This window comes from Heterodontus francisci, chromosome 1 (genome assembly GCF_036365525.1).
Source record: "Heterodontus francisci isolate sHetFra1 chromosome 1, sHetFra1.hap1, whole genome shotgun sequence".
NCBI lineage: Eukaryota > Metazoa > Chordata > Chondrichthyes > Heterodontiformes > Heterodontidae > Heterodontus > Heterodontus francisci.
In genome coordinates this window covers 39,516,925-39,533,305 of record NC_090371.1, presented here as the reverse complement: position 1 = coordinate 39,533,305, position 16,381 = coordinate 39,516,925, and the positions used below count along the sequence as shown (strand labels likewise).

General features: G+C 44.2%; 1 protein-coding gene across 16 annotated transcripts in view; it reads left to right on the top strand.

The window, feature by feature from the left end:
• ctbp1 (C-terminal binding protein 1) overlaps window positions 1-15,983 on the top strand; it is a 365,789-nt gene extending 349,806 nt beyond the window's left edge. For all 16 annotated transcript variants that reach the window (XM_068029415.1, XM_068029405.1, XM_068029396.1 and 13 more), the window contains 3 exons: window positions 5,162-5,289; window positions 7,586-7,703; window positions 14,941-15,983. In XM_068029415.1, the coding sequence (XP_067885516.1) occupies window positions 5,162-5,289; window positions 7,586-7,703; window positions 14,941-15,124 (430 nt within the window). In that variant the 3' untranslated portion in view covers window positions 15,125-15,983. The remainder of the gene's footprint in view (window positions 1-5,161; window positions 5,290-7,585; window positions 7,704-14,940) is intronic.
• The last annotated feature ends 398 nt before the right edge of the window (window positions 15,984-16,381 follow it).

Below are 16,381 nucleotides of genomic sequence, written 5' to 3'. Positions count from 1 at the left end.
TTTTGGATGAGACATTAAACCAAGACCCAGTGGATGTAAAGATCCCCCAGCATTATTTGAAGAAGAGCAAGGGAGTTTCCCTGGTGTCCTAGCTAATAGTTTTCCCTCAACCAACACCGCCAAAAGAAATCTCATTTGCTGTTTTCAGGACCCTGCTGTGTGCAGATTGACTGCTGCGTTTGTCTACAAAACAACTGTGACCACACTTCAAAAATGATTCATTGGCTGTAACGATCTTTGGAACGTCCTGAGGACGTGAAAGGTGCTATATAAATGCAAGTTTGTTCTTATTATCTGTAACTAATCGATCTCCCACGCCACTGCTCTTGGATAGTTGGGGTGTGAAGCACAATGTTCCTTATGTTTTCCCTGCATTGCGCTTGTCACCTCCTTGTCTCTCAAAATTTTCTGAATTTCCATTGGGGTGGGCGCTGGGAATCACTCAAACCTGGTTGTTGAGTCTGCAAGACTGAGGTCAAAATGGTTCGCTATGATGATGCTTGTTGAATGCTTTGTGTTTTCTAGATGGAGAATTTTGGAGGTTGGTGTTAATTGTATATTAATTGTGTTTAACTGTATGCAGGTGGTAGGCGTTAACAGGTGTTTCACTTGGGCACACGTAGAGAGACACTTATTGAAACTGTGGTGTGGTTGAGTTAGGAGGTGTATGCACGTAATATTTAAATCTGTAAATAAATGTAAGACTGAATAAAGATTGACTCCAGTATCATCCTTCACCAACTGGCTATCTAGAAAATTAACATGGTAGCAGAGCACTGTTGCTTAAAGGTGAAGTTTGGAAGCCAAGAAAAAAAATTTTCCAGACAGAAAACTAACAGTTGGGATCTGACTTTACCACCACTGTAACTGAATTTGTGTGTCTTACAGTTAAGCAGAATGAAAGGCTGCAGCAAAATGTTAGGGAGTCCTCTGGAATAAAGGCATCCCCCATGTCATGAGTGCTTTACTTATGCTTTTCTCGTTTCACTGTGTCACTCTCTGCCCTTATTACTCTGTCTCCATGGGCTGGATTTTACACTCCTCCTGTTGAAGGCGGGATCATTGGCGGTGGGGTGGGGGGGCGCGAAGTATCCCTGCAGAGCTGTCCCCCACGGAACCCAGCGCCGTAATGTTCGTTTCCGATTTTGTCGGAGGCAGCAAAGTACCATGGCGGCACTGCTGCCCCGATGCGACAACATCATTTAAATGTTTACATGCTGTTCTACATCATTTAAATGTTTTACATGCTGTTCTACATATATTTGAATGTCATTCATTGTGATTCGACGAGACATTCTCAATTTTGTGCCTTCAGTTTCGCGTCTTTCAAAAGCTGGCAAAATCGAGGCAAGAGTCCTGGGTGCCTCGAGAGGGAAGTTGACTTCACTGGAGTTATGTAGAGGAAGTGGGTTTTGCAGTGGACATTGTCACTATGCTGACTCTGCAAGTGGATTGTGTGTAAAGGGGGGGAAACTCGGCAAGTGGCTTATGTCTGACGGGGAACTCTGAGAATGTATAGCTTTTGTTTGTCGGGGGCATTACAAGGTAGTTTAAATGGTGTTGGTATGGTAGTGATGGCTTGCACTGATTGGTAAGTTGTCAGACCAATATTATTCCACACTATAGAGCTACCACAAGCATCCTGCAGAATTAAAATTTGCACTCTTATTGCCCAGACCAGTTTACTTTAGCTTTTGAAGGTGCCAAAGGTCCAGGGAGAATAGAGATGGTATATGCAGGGGTGGCAGCCTTTAAAATATGGTGCCAGCACCTGCTCCTGCATCAGGTGACGTCGTGAATGCATCTCCACTGCCACCCCTGCCACATGATTTCGGGGGATGTCCGTCTCCATTATGCTAAATGGCTGCCTGCCATGTAATCACAGCGGCACGACTACTGCCGTCATAAGCAGGACCACTGCCATTTTGCGCACTTGCCACTGCTCCTGGTGGTGGGATAATAAAATTCAGCCACATGTCTCTTGTTTTCTCCTTGTTTCTTCCTGCCTCTCTGTTTCTGTGCTTCTGACTGTATCCAAATTGCACACACTCAATCTCTTAGTTTTGTTACTTTCTGTTGCTCTTTTTATGGGATCAAAGCCATGGAAGGCAGTGAGGGAGAAGCTGCTGCCAGCAACACCAGTTGAAGAGCTGTGAGAGCAAGTCAGTACTGATCAATGGGAGAGACTGAGCGGTTGCACCTGGCACTGGATGCCTTAGACAGAGTCTTCAGGATGTACTTGCCTTTATCTGTCTTTATATGCTTCACATTGGGCCTTAAGAGGTCAAGCTTGAGTTGAGACAGACCCTGGAGTTGTGTGTGGATGTGGCAGTCTTTCTTTGTGGTGGATGGTATCTGTAGTGTTGAAGCTACGATTTTGATTTAGAAATGGGAAATACATTGGAATGATTGGTAGTTCTGATGAAGAACTTCATGAATAATTATTAATTGCAAATTATTAGTCGTGATTAGTTAATCATGTGATAAAATGTATTGTGGGGGGAGTCTGGGTAATTTACTGGCTTTTTGCCTCTGGTTTGAATTGACAGAATGGAAATCTCTGGGCTGGATTTTATGGGCCCCCCTGAGGCAGGGCCAGAGGCAGGGGGGGCACAGAGAATTGCGATGGGTGGTGGGGGACAGAGGGCCTGTTGCCTCCTTGTTGCCAAATGATCTTACCGGCGGCGAGATTGGCCAACGATGGCCTTTCCACCCAGAGCACAATTGAGGCCCTCAAGTAGCCTATTAAGGGCCAATTAAGAGCCTCTTCCTGCCACCGCTGGGATCTTATCAGTGGCAGGGTGTCTCCACCATGCGGGGAGGATGATGTAAAATGAGGCATCCTTCCTCTGGGCTTTGTGCAGGGGGTGGGGGTTGGTGGTGGAGGGGGTGGTGGTGGGGGGTTGGTCCTTCATCCGTGGGCGATCTGTGGCTCACTGAGGACCCTCGCTGGGAACCATTCGTCCACTGCACCCCCCCCCCCCCCCCCCCCCCGGGGACCCTCCTCCTGGACTGCACGATCACCTTCCGGACTGGCCCCTACAACCCTGCCTCACCTATCTCTGGTCTGGGGTTCCAGCACTGGGCCTGAGTCCAAGGCCTCAGCAGTGGCCACTGCTCCCTCTGATTGGCCAGCAGCTCTTGGAGGTGGGATCCCCGTCTTTAAAGGGATGGGGATCCCGGCTCGTGAAACTTTGTTAAAAGACTGGAGGATCACTCCGGAGCAGGGGTTGGTTGCAGGTAGGCAGGAAAAGGCTGAGGCAGGGCCCCCGCGTTTTCAGTCTGGCGTGGGAGCCCACCTCCTACACAAAATACAGCTCTCTGTTTGCTGGCTGGAAGGACCTGATATGAATTGTGTATGGGCAGCCTCAACCCAGCCCCTAACATGTAAGGGACAGTTTTGTGCTCTAGGCCCAAATATAGCAATCTGACTCAGACACATCTAAAGATGATTGGTGTGAGAAATGGGAAAAATGCCATTATGGTGCAATAGGAGTAGGGAATGTTGTTGTGGGGGCTGTGGCTTATTGTTGTCAAAAATGAGGGAAGATTACTTCTCTCCTAGCTGTTTTATACCTGACCTAAGAGTGCTTGATGCCAATTGGGACAGAATTTTGGAATTTCCCACCATCGCCTGACATGCCAGCACGATCCCACCTCCAGGTGATTTTTAAGGCGGCCAGGCTGGAGGCAAGATGGCTACTTGCCCACAAGCGGCGGGTAGCCATTTGAGGCCATTAGGGGGCCTATTTAGGCACCTCCCGCGCCGACTGGAATTTTCCAGTCAACAGGTGAGCCTCCTGCAGTGGTTTAAACTCAGACAGTGAAAGAAGGCAGTCTCCCAACGACAGACTGGGGGCCAGCGCTCCTTTCACTATTTGAGCATTCCCGCCCGCCCCCCCCCCCCCCCCCCCCAAACCCTAATACAGCCGACCTACAAATGGTTCCCCTGCACAAAGGTGGTCTGGTATCTGTGACCTGTATTCTTAAAGATTTTTAAAGTACCAAGAGGGTTTATCCATCTTGAGGCAAGCTCTGTGTCCCTTACCTGCATCGACAGGCTTCTACTCTTTAAGTGCTAGAGGGCCTCATATTAGCTCTTCAGCATTGGGAGCCCATCCACTGTCCTCAATTGGACAGCAAGTGCGCCATCTGGCCACTATTTGGCTAATCCAACAAAAATAGCGTTACACCCACACTGCAGGGTGGGACCCAGAAATGATTCCGACCCCAAAATAAAACTCCTGCCCTCTGTGTCTGAAATGGGACATGTGACATTCCCAAACACAAACATTCTTCGCTGTAATGAACAACAAAAAAAACATTGAGGGTTATCAATTTTAATCCACTCCTCCCGGGTACCTTTAAATAGAGCTTTGTGATTTACTGCTCTGTTTTCACTGGAATCTCACTGGCCCATCACTTTGACTGCTCACTGCAGTCAAGCGGCTTGTGGCATGGATTTATTCAACTTAGGGTTCTATTGCATTTTAACAGGGATCTCAGCAGGGAAGCAAACACAGCTTTCCTGCCAGCTGAAGGTAGGTTAGCAGCTGTTGAAAGGACAAAGTGGCCCTCCAAGGTAGGTGAAAAACTTCCATTTGTGGGGTCAGGAGGAACAGGATTGCTCCACGTGACTCACCTGCTTGTCAGTGACCCTTCCTTTGGTGATAGTCGGAGGCCTCTGCTCGCCTGAATTTCCTCACCTCCCCATTTGATGAGACCCAGGATGTGAAATAAACCTTGGGTTTGTCAGTGCATTTTGCACCCACCTTCGCTACCCCAGCCGTCCAGAATCCGCAGTGCACTAAAAAGTATCCCAAGGAAAATAAAAGTTCTTTCTAGGGGTATATTGTGTAGTGGGTGAGGAATTGTAATAGCTGGAAAGGATCTGGTGGCTGTTGTCACATGGTTAACATAGACCAATAAGCAAATTAGAGGCTCACTGCAATCGTGTAGCGTTCCAATGATAAAATATTACTGATACACAGACAAAACATCTCTACTAATCTATCAATAGATGACCATTGGTAGCATTATTAGCCTGAAGCCATGACTGTTGGTTACATGTACAAAAAACAATGTTAATATGATTTAAAACAATTGTACATCTTAACTGACTGAGAGATTGAATGGATATTACTTATGTGTTTGTTAACAGTTTTAGTCAAGGTCCTTTAAAAGATGCTCCAAACCTAATCTGCACGCCGCATGCTGCCTGGTACAGTGAACAGGCCTCAATTGAGATGAGAGAAGAGGCAGCCCAAGAAATCCGGAGAGCTATAACAGGTAAACTCTTTTAAACTGTGTCTGAGTCTGACTCAGAGGAATAGATCTTGACATTGTGCGACAGTATAAAGCAGGTGATAGTGAATTGGCAGCCTATTCTACATCTATCAACACTTTTTACTTCCATTTGGAAATCTACCACTTTTAAAGAATTGTGAGCCTCTATTATTCTATTCCTTTTAATGCTTTACCAGTTGTCACAAAGTCAAAATCTATCCCAAATAGATTTTTCTTTCCATAAATGCGGTCTGGAGGTTGCATAGCCTTTGCACCTGCGAATATTGCAGTGTTAATACTTTAGTTTACATGTGACTAGCCTACATATGGTTGAAAACATAAATGGATTCCCAATATCCTGAGCACCTCTTTGAAATAACTATCAACTTAGCTCCAAATTTACTGCCATTTGTCCTACCCTTTTTAGTTTTTTCTTTTTCAAATATTTATCCACTTCACTTTCAAAAGTGAATCATTGATTGATTTTTCTTATTCGAACAACCCTCCGGCTAAAGAAAACAAACGCTAATCTCTCACTTCATTCTTTTGATGATGATCTTAAATTGATTTCCTTTAGTTACTGACCAGTGGAAATAGTTATTCCCTGTTTACCTTCTCAAAACTCTTCATATTTTGAACATCTCTCAGGTCTCCTATTAAACTTTGTCAGTTCTAATGGAGAGTCAGTTGTTGTTCCTACTTTTTTTTTTTCGAAATGAAAACCTCTCATCTATGGTATTACTTTCGTAAATTGCTTTTGATCCTTTCTATGACATTAATGTCCTTTTGTAAAGCAAGAAACTGAAAACTGGCATAATCTAATTGCAAACATTGCTTTTATACTTGATGCCTCTATTTGTAAAATGTAGGCATCATACTTTTTGACAGCTTAACTTGTTCTGCCACTTTTAAAACTTCATGATTGTGAACTTGATTTATTCTATTCCTTTTAACTTTTTCTCCTAGTCCCCTCCTAAAACGTATCACCTTGTTTTTATCTGCATTCGTTTTCACATGACTAGTATGTGTAAATCTGCTAACCAGTCTATATCTTCCTGATATTGCTTACTCTCCTCTTCACTGTGCTCCCTATTTTTGTGTTTCCTGAAAATTGTGCAACCTGTATCCAAGCTCACATCATGTATGTTATAATGAAAATCTTATGTCTTCTTTCAGTCTTTGTCTACACAACCTTACATCCTGCTTTAAAGTTTTTGTCACACTTTTGTGCCAACTTTTTCCATTTTCAGTTCCTATGTTGACATTTATAATGGTCCAGCACAGACATAATGGACTGAATGGCTTCCTTCTGTGCTGTAAATCTCTATGATTCATAGGTTTACTCTGACAGTTAGAATCAGTCATGCTGTAATTGATCCTTCTGTGAATAATGGCACTGCAGCACCTCAGTTTTGCAACTCCAAGCTCCTTAACGTGCTCTGTAAAGGAGCTTCTATGCAAAAAGCAACTCTGCTTTCCAAATTACTAAAATGTAGCTATTTAACTATAAATAATAAGATTAAATAAAATAATAGAAAATTAAGGTAAGAATGTATAACTTTACTATGAGGACTAAATTAGGTCTGTGTCCTGATACAATTATACCCCCGTCACTAACCCTGCTACAACTAAAGTCTGCACTTGGTTTTGACTCTGTATACAAATGACAGTGTATATACAGGTATAGAAAGGATCAATGGTCCTACTGACCCTGGGTAATACAAGTCTTGATATATCAAGTATGGAAAACATACATTAAGCACTAATCTCTGTTTTCCATCTTGTCATCTTCCTATCCTGGCTGCCCTCTAATACTTTGTTATTTAATTTTACTGATCTTTCCTATGTGGCACTTTATCAAACTCCTTTTGAAAATCCTAGCCCTGCTAAAATGGAACCTGTCCATTCTGTAGAGGCTATTTCATCCACAACTGATCCCAATGTCCCAGGAATACCTGCTGCACTAGCTCTTCAGCCATTCAGTTCTGCTCCTTATATTATTCATATACACCAACCAACACATGGCACCAAGAGTAATCCTAGCTCCAAATATTGTCGTTCTCTAAGTTTATAAAAAGCACAAAGTGTAATGTAGAGTGGAAAAGAAATGTTGTTTGCAAATTTTAAATGGCAGACAAAAATTTGAACACACCAGCTGACTAAGGAGATGCTATGTATGAAAGGGTTGCTTATTCCTATTGATGGGAGAGTTCTTATGCTCAGTTTTATTTCAGATGTATATTTTGTTGTGCTGTGGGATGAGCTAGTTAATTAAACACATCTTCTGCATTTCCTTTAGGTCGCATCCCTGACAGCCTGAAAAATTGTATTAATAAAGATTACCTGACTGCAGCTACTCACTGGGCTGGAATGGACCCTACAGTAGTTCACCCAGAGCTAAATGGTGCTGCCTATAGGTAAGTACTATAGGGAAGGCAAGGGCTTGGTAGAAGAAATGACATTTACCTTCAACAGTTAATGCAGGGACTGTGGTACAGGGGCAAGTAACCCAGCGATTGTGGGTTCAAATCCCACTATGGCAAGTTGTGAATTAAATTCAATAAATCAGTTATTTTGTGGGCTGCTACCAGTAAAAGTAACCAAAAAAGCTGTCAGAAGTCCGTAAATCCCCAACAGATTGAGGCTTCACCCATAACAAAGCACATGATGACAAGGGGCAACAGGAATTTCTCATCCTCAGTCACAGTTGGGACTGCTATATTTCCAGCAAAGTGAGGCCTACTGGCCTTCACATTGAAGATACTTTGCACTATCAATTTTGGTTAAAACTATATAAGTAATATTTTAAAATCAGAAACTTTCTTTTTTATTATTGAGAAACCTACATGAAAGACCAAGACCAGTTATACAGGACGCTACTGAGGCTACATGTACTTTTGTACATGTAGCATCATAACGCAGGAATCTTCTCTGCATTTCACACAATGAATTGCCATTCAAGTGTAGTACTTTTTCTATGTAATTAAATACCATACTAAACTGTGCCAGCAAAGTCATATATACAGCAATTAAATTATATCAATTAAGTTATTTTTAGGGGAATTATTGTTTTTTGTTTGTTCATGGAATGGGGGTGACAATGGCAAGGCCCATTCCCAATTTCCCTGAGAAGATGGTGGTGGGCCTTTTCCTTGAACCATTACAGCGGGAATGGTGACAGTGCCCCTGACAATAGTGTTGGGGAGAGAATTCCAAGATATTCACGCAGAAATTATGAAGGAACAGCAAAATATGTTTCAGAATGTGTGTGGCTTGAAGGCGAACCTGGAGTTGATGGTCCCATAACATTGCTGCTCTTGTTCTTCTTGGCGTTAGAGATCGCAAGGGAAGCAGATGCTGCTGAAGTAATCTTAATGTTGAAATAACTTTGGTGAGTTGCTGCAGTGCACCTTGTAGATAGTACCAACAGCCATAGTGCACCAGGGTTTAGGTATTGAGTCCAGTGGCAGGGGTAGCAGTCAATTCAACTGTTTTGTCTCTGATGGTCTTGAGCTTTTTGAGTGTAGTTGCAAATGAGTGGTGAATATTCCATCACACTCCTGACTTGAGCTTTGTAGATGGTAGAGAGGCTTTGAGAGGTCAGGAGGTGAGTTACTTGTCGCAGGATACCCAGCCTCTGTCCTGCTCGTGCGGCAAGAGTGTTGATATGACTCGTTCAGCTTCTGATCAGTGATATCAGGGGTAGGTGGAAATGTGGAGTAATCAGTTCAGCCATGAGTGGCCTACTCCTGCTCCTAATTCATATGTTCGTATCCCCAACATGCTGATGCTGATATAGCAAGATACGTCAATGGTGGTACATCAGTGAAGGTCAAGGGGAGCTGTCTGTGAATTTTCTTGTTTGAAATGGTCATTATTCACCACTTATATGCCACTTGTCAGCCCAAGCCTGGATATTGTTCAAGGTCTACTGTGTAAGCTGTTTCATTGTCAGAAGAGCTGTGAATGGAGCTAAACATTGTGGAATCAGTCAACAGTCCCACTTCTGACCTTAGGACTGAGTTAATATATTCATTGAGAAAGCAGCTGAAGATAGTTGGTCCAAGGATGCCTCCTTGAGGAACTTGTGCAGTGATGTCTGTGACTCTGATGATTGGCCTTTCACAATCACAACCATCTTCCTTTTTGTTCGGAGCGTGTGAAGGATGGAATGATGTGGGAGGAAGGTGATGGCATTGGAGAGATGGGATGGGGATGGCGTGGAAGGGATGGCATATGAAGGATAGAATGGCTTGGGGCGGGGGGATGTCATGGGAGAGATGGGATTGGAAGGATGGAGTGGAATGGGATGGCATGGGAGTAGTGGGCAGGGTGGCATAGGAAGGATGAACTGGTATGGGATGGCGATGGCATGAGGTGTGGGAGAGGGGATGGCATTGGGGTGGCATGTGAAGCACAGAATTGCATGGGAGGAGTGGGAGGGGATGGCATCAGCAGTGGCATAGGAAGGATGAAATGGCTTGGATGGGAAGGGGATGGTATCGGAGGAGTGGGGGGAGGATATGGCATCGGAGAGGTGGCTTGAGAAGGATGGAATGGCATGGGAGGCTTGGTATGGGAGCTTAGGGGATGGGGATGGCATGGGAGGAGTGGGAGGGATGGATGGCATTGGAAGGGTGGCATGAGAGGGATAGGATGGGGACGGCTTGGGATCGGTGGCGTGACTTCGGATGGGATGGGGATGTCATGGCAAAGAGAGAATGGCATGGGAGGGAGGGGATGGCATCGGAGGGGTAGCATGATAAGGATGGAAAAGGTTGGGGATTGCATGCGAGGAGTGGGAAGGGAGAGGATAGCATGGATGGAGATGGCATGGGAGGGGTGGATGAGATGATGGAATTGGTTAAGTACGAATTTGAGCTAATTTGACCACAAATGTTTTGCGTCTCTCTGCTAGTCTGTGTTAATGGCTTAGACGAGGAGACTGAGAATATATCGAAGTTTGTTGACTATACAAAGTTACATGGGAATGTAAGCTGTGAGGAAGACGCAGAGGCCACAAAGAGATATAGACAGGTTAAGGGAGTGGGCAACAATGTAGCAGATGGAGTATAATGTTGGGAAATTTGACATTGTTCACTTTGGTAGTAAGAATAGAAAAGCAGAATATTTTTTAAAAGACATGAAGCACCAAAATGTTGTTCAGAGAGACTTGGGTGTACACATACCAAGAACACGGAAAGTTAGCATGCAAGAACAGCAAGCAAATAGGAAGGAAAATGGTATGTTGCCTTGTATTCCAAAGGGATTGGAGTGCAAAAATAAAGAACTCTTGCTACAATGTGGGCGGCACAGTGGCGCAGTGGTTAGCACTGCAGCCTCACAGCTCTAGGAACCTGGGTTCGATTCTGGGTACTGCCTGTGCGGAGTTTGCAAGTTCTCCCTGTGACCGCTGGGTGCTCTGGTTTCCTCCCACCACCAAAGACTTGCAGGTTGATTGGTAAATTAGCCATTGTAAATTGCCCCTAGTGCAGGTAGTTGGTAGGGATTATGGGATTACTGCAGGGTTAGTATAAATGGGTAGTTGTTGGTCGGCACAGACTTGGTGGGCTGAAGGGCCTGTTTCAGTGCTGTATTTCTAAATAAATAAATAATAGTGTTTAGGTCAGACCAAACTCGGAGTACTGTGTGCAGTTTTGGTCTCCATATCTAATGAAGGAGATACTTGCATTGGAGTTGGTACAGCAAAGGTTCATCAGATTTGTTCGTGGGATGAGAGGGTTGCCTTATGATGAGAGGTCAATACCCTCTGGAGTTTAGAAGAATGAGAGGTGATCTCATTGAAATATACAATATTCTGAAGGGGCTTGACAGGGTAGAGGTTGTTTCCTCTGGCTGGGAAATCAGGAACACGGAACTGAGATGAGGAGACATTTCTCAACTCAGAAGGTTGTGAATCTTTTGAATTCTCTACCCCAGAAGGTTGTGGATGCTCCATCATTGTGTATATTCAAGGCTGAGAGATTTTTTTTGGCGTCTCGGAATCAGGGAGCAGGCAGGAAAGTGGAATTAAAGCAGAAGATCGGCCATGATCATATTGAATGGAGGAGCAGGCTCAAGGGGTTGTATGGTCTACTCCTGCTCCTATTTCTTATGTTCTTATTAAGAAAGATATGGCATTTGTGGTTTGAGATCTTGGGAAAGGATGCTTTGGAGTACAAGTCAGTTTGTTGGGGGGGAAGGAAATGTAGGTACTGCAGTTTATTTGGACCCTAAGAAGAACAAGACCTTGAAATTAAGTGAAACCAAGGCTCTTGTATTATTGTTGAAATAGGAAAGAATAATGAGAGTGTGAAGTTGGAGGCTGGAAGTAAGGAACATTGTCTATCAGACAACAAGCTTTTACCATTCCATACATCAAATTACCAGAACCTGAGTGAACCACATAGTGCTTGTCTGTATCCAAAAACAAAAATACTGTACATGTTGGAAATAGAAATGAAAGCAAGAAATGTTGGCGATCAGCAGGTCAGGCAGCATCTGTGGAGAGAGGCCAAGTTGAACATTTCAGGCCAGAGAGTCATTTACGGCGCAGAAGGAGGCCATTTGGCCCATCGAGCCCATGCAGGCTCTCCACAGAGCTATGCGGTCAGCCCCACTCCCCGGCTTAATCACTCTCGCCCTGCAAATCTATTTCTCTCAGATGGCTATCCAACATCCTCTTGAAGACATTGAGCATCTCCACTTCCACCATCTTTGTGGGCACCGAGTTCCAGGTCATTACCACTTGCTGCATAAAAGAAAATGCTTCTTCATACTCCCCCCGCCCCCCCCCCCGCTGCATCATTTGTCCAAAACGTTCAATCTGTGTCCCCTAGTCCTTGTACCATTTGTTAATGGGAACAGCTTTTCCTTGTCTAACTTATCTAAACCTGTCATAATCTTGTACCCTTCTACTAAATCTCCCATCAATCTCCTTTGCACTAAAGAGATGACCTTTCATCAGATCTGGGAAAACGTTAGAGATGTAACAGATTTTAAGCAAGTGCAGAGGCAGGGAAAGAATGTGGGAGATCATAAGAGAAAGTTTGTGATGGCTGAAAGGTAGGAGAGATTAAATGACAAAATGGATGATGGTGTAATGCAAAAGAGGATGGCACTGGGAGAATGGAATAGAGTCCATACAGGAAGCAGGATGGGAAAAAGTGCAGTTAGGGTACCTGTGGGAGTCAGTGAACTTAGTCAATATTGGTTAATAAGCTATTCCTCAAAAAGGAGATAGAGAAATCAAGGAAGGATAGGGAAGAGCCTGAGATTGTCCATGTGAAGCCAAGCAGAAGGTGGAAATTAGAAGCAAAGTTGATGAAACTTTCCAGTTTGGGGGCGACAACAGCAAACGTTACTGATAAAGTCATCAGTGTTCTGGAAAAAGGTGAGTGAGAGGACCCAAGTACAACTGGAACGCAGAATTTTCCACATATCCCGCGAAAAGGCAGATATAGCTCTTGACCCCTACATGTTCCTACACCAAAACCTTTTATTTGGAGGAAGTGAGTCGAGTTAAAGGAGAAGTTGATCAAGGTGACAAGGTCAGCCAGGCGGAGAATGGTGGTGGTGGATAGGGGCTGGCTGATCCTCTATTCAAGGAAAAAACAGAGAGCCCTTAGGCTGTCCTGGCGGGTATTGCGGTCTCAAGGGATTGGACAGCCAATATGAAAAGGAGACAGTTAGGGCCAGGAAACTGAAGTAGCAGAAGGCATCAGAAGAGTTGTGGATGTAGTTAGCATAAGACTGGACAGGGGAAAAGAAATAAAGTCAATATAGGAAGAAATCGGTTCTGTGGAGCAAGAGCAGCCTTCATTTGTGTACCGATTAACATAGTGTATTAAAATTTTTTTTTTTTTAAATTCATTCATGGAATATGGACGTCACTGGCTAGGCCAGCATTTATTGCCCATCCTTAATTGCTCTTGAGAAAGTGGTGGTGAGCTGCCTTCTTGAACCGCTGCAGTCCATGTGAGGTCGGTACACCCACAGTGCTGTTAGGTAGGGAGTTCCGGGATTTTGACCCAGCGACAGTGAAGGAACGGCGATATAGTTCCAAGTCAGGATGGTGTGTGACTTGGACAGGAACTTGCAGGTGGTGATGTTCCCATGCATCTGCTGCTCTTGTCCTTCGAGGTGGTAGAGGTTGTGGGTTTGGAAGGTGCTGTCGAAGGAGCCTTGGTGCGTTGCTGCAATGCATCTTGTAGATGGTACACACTGCTGCCACTGCGTCGGTGGTGGAGGGAGTGAATATTTGTAGATGGGGTACCAATCAATTGGGCTGCTTTGTTCTGGATGGTGTCGAGCTTCTTGAGTGTTGTTGGAGCTGTACCCATCCAGGCAAGTGGAGAGTATTCCATCACACTTCTGACTTGTGCCTTGTAGATGGTGGACAGGTTTTGGGGAGTCAGGAGGTGAGTTACTTGCCGCAGAATTCCTAGCCTCTGACCTGCTCTTTTAGCTACAGTATTTATATGGCTACTCCAGTTCAGTTTCTGGTCAATGGTAGCCCCTCGGATGTTGATAGTAGGGGATTCAGCGTTGGTAATGCCATTGAATGTCAAGGGGAGATGGTTAGATTCTCTGTTGTTGGAGATGGTCATTGCCTGGCACTTGTGTGGTGCAAATGTTACTTGCCACTTAACAGCCCAAGCCTGGATATTGTCCAGGTCTTGCTGCATTTCTACACGGACTGCTTCAGTATTTGAGGAGTTGCGAATGGTGCTGAACATTGTGCAATCATCAGCGAACATCCACACTTCTGACCTTATGATTGAAGGAAGGTCATCGATGAAGCAGCTGAAGATGGTCGGGCCTAGGACACTACCCTGAAGAACTCCTGCAGTGATGTCCTGGAGCTCAGATGTTTGACTTCCAACAACTGCAGCCATCTTCCTTTGCACTCGGTATGACTCCAACCAGCAGAGAGTTTTCCCCCTGATTCCCATTGACTCCAGTTTTTCTAGGGCTCCTTGATGCCATACTCGGTCAAATGCTACCTTGATGTCAAGGGCAGTCACTCTCACCTGACCTCTTGAGTTCAGCTCTTTTGTCCATGTTTGAACCAAGGCTGTAATGAGGTCAGGAGCTGAGTGGCCCTGGCGGAACCCAAACTGAGTATCACTGAGCTGCTTGATGGCACTGTTGATGACACCTTATATCACTTTACTGATGATTGAGGGTAGACTGATGGGGCAGTAATTGGCTGGGTTGGACTTGTCCTGCTTTTTGTGTACAGGACATACCTGGGCAATTTTCCACATTGCAGGGTAGATGCCAGTGTTGTAGCTGTACTGGAACAGTTTGGCTAGGGGTGCGGCAAGTTCTGGAGCACAGGTCTTCAGTACTATTGCCGGAATATTGTCAGGATCCATAGCCTTTGCAGTATCCACTGTCCTCATTCATTTCTTGATATCACGCGGAGTGATTCAAATTGGCTGAATTCTGGCATCTGTAATGCTGGGGACTTCAGGAGGGGGCCGAGATGGATCATAACTCGGCACTTTTGGCTGAAGAGTGTTGCAAATGCTTCTGCTTAGCTTGCCATTTTCTGTACTCATATCTTCTAATTTATTTGCATTTTAATGTGTAGTTAGGGAGGACAGTAATTCTAACCTAATGCTGATTTTTCATCTCCCTTTCCCCCAGGTATCCACCAGGTGTTGTTGGGGTGGCTCCCAGTGGACTGCCACCAGCAGTAGAAGGAATAGTTCCCAGTGCTGTGGCATTATCACACAGCCTGTCCACAGTAGCTCATCCACCACATGCCCCTTCCCCAGGGCAGACAGTCAAACCGGAGTCTGACAGAGATCACACAAGTGACCAATTGTAGCCAGATGGACCGCATTCCTGACCCGAGTTTTCACCATCACAGAAGTTCAGAAAACATCTGGTTGTTGAATAATGGTGAACAATGGACTATGGAAATACCTGAGCTTAGAAACTGGTCCAACTTCAAATAAAGATGTGGGAGAGAAGAAGAAATTTGGTAAATTTGTTCCTCCGTTAAATTGTAGCTTGTCCCTATCCAGTGGACTGATAACTGTTTCTGTGTCTTATGGGTTCCCTGTGAGCAAGAAAAGTTCTAGTGGTTAATTCTATCATGAATGTACTATGTCTGTGTACAGTTTTAGAACTTAAGGCTTTGTTCGCTTAGCTGTGAAACAGAAACCAAGAGAGATATTCAGTAAAACTGATTTTTTTGAAAAGAAAACAATCTTTCTTTTATACATTAAATCCACGCCCAAAAAGAGGCAGTTTTCAGACGTCTCAGGAAACAAAGGTAAATTCCCACGTATTTTGTGTTATACGCCATGCAGTGCATTGTTTTGTAACTGCTTGTCTTTTTTTTTAGTATCAGCTAGTAAGATCAACACTCTTCTTGATTCATTGTTTTATTTTCAATATGAATTCCCATTACTTTTCTGGGGGCTGAGGAGAATGTTGCAAAGAGATTTTGAAAACAAAGTTTCATACGAAGCAGCACTATGCTTACTGTCACCAGTTTAAATGTATATCATTGGTGGTATGCGTACAGGCACTAGACTACTGGAAAGTAGCAGCATTTCTTTGCCTACATCGATTCCTGTTAATGTGGTAGGCTAGCAATATTTTTGTTGAAATAATCATGTTTTGTGACTGTAACCATTTGTATGAATTATTTTAAAGAAATAAAACAAAAAGACAGAAAATGCTGTGTGTCATATGTTTCACACTATTGTTTTGCCTCTCCCAACTTAGTGTATTTAAGATACTTAAAGTAAGCCAGATTAATACACCATAACAATTTGCATTTATTTAGTGTATTTAATATAGGAAAATGTAACAATGTGCTTCAAGAAGGGGTAAAGAAAAAGTGGATGACAAACAAAGAATGGCAATATTATAAGCTTGGTCAAGGACATGGGTTTTAAGCTGCCTCTTAAAGGGGGAGAGAGAGAGGCGGAGAGGTTTGGAGAAGAGTGTGTGGTATAGGGAGTTGAAGGCATGCCTACCATTTGTGGGGCTAAGGTGGGGTAAACCCCGAGGCCAGAGTCAGAAGAACGGAGAGTTCGAAGGTCTGTGGTATCAATGCTGGAGAAGGTTTCAA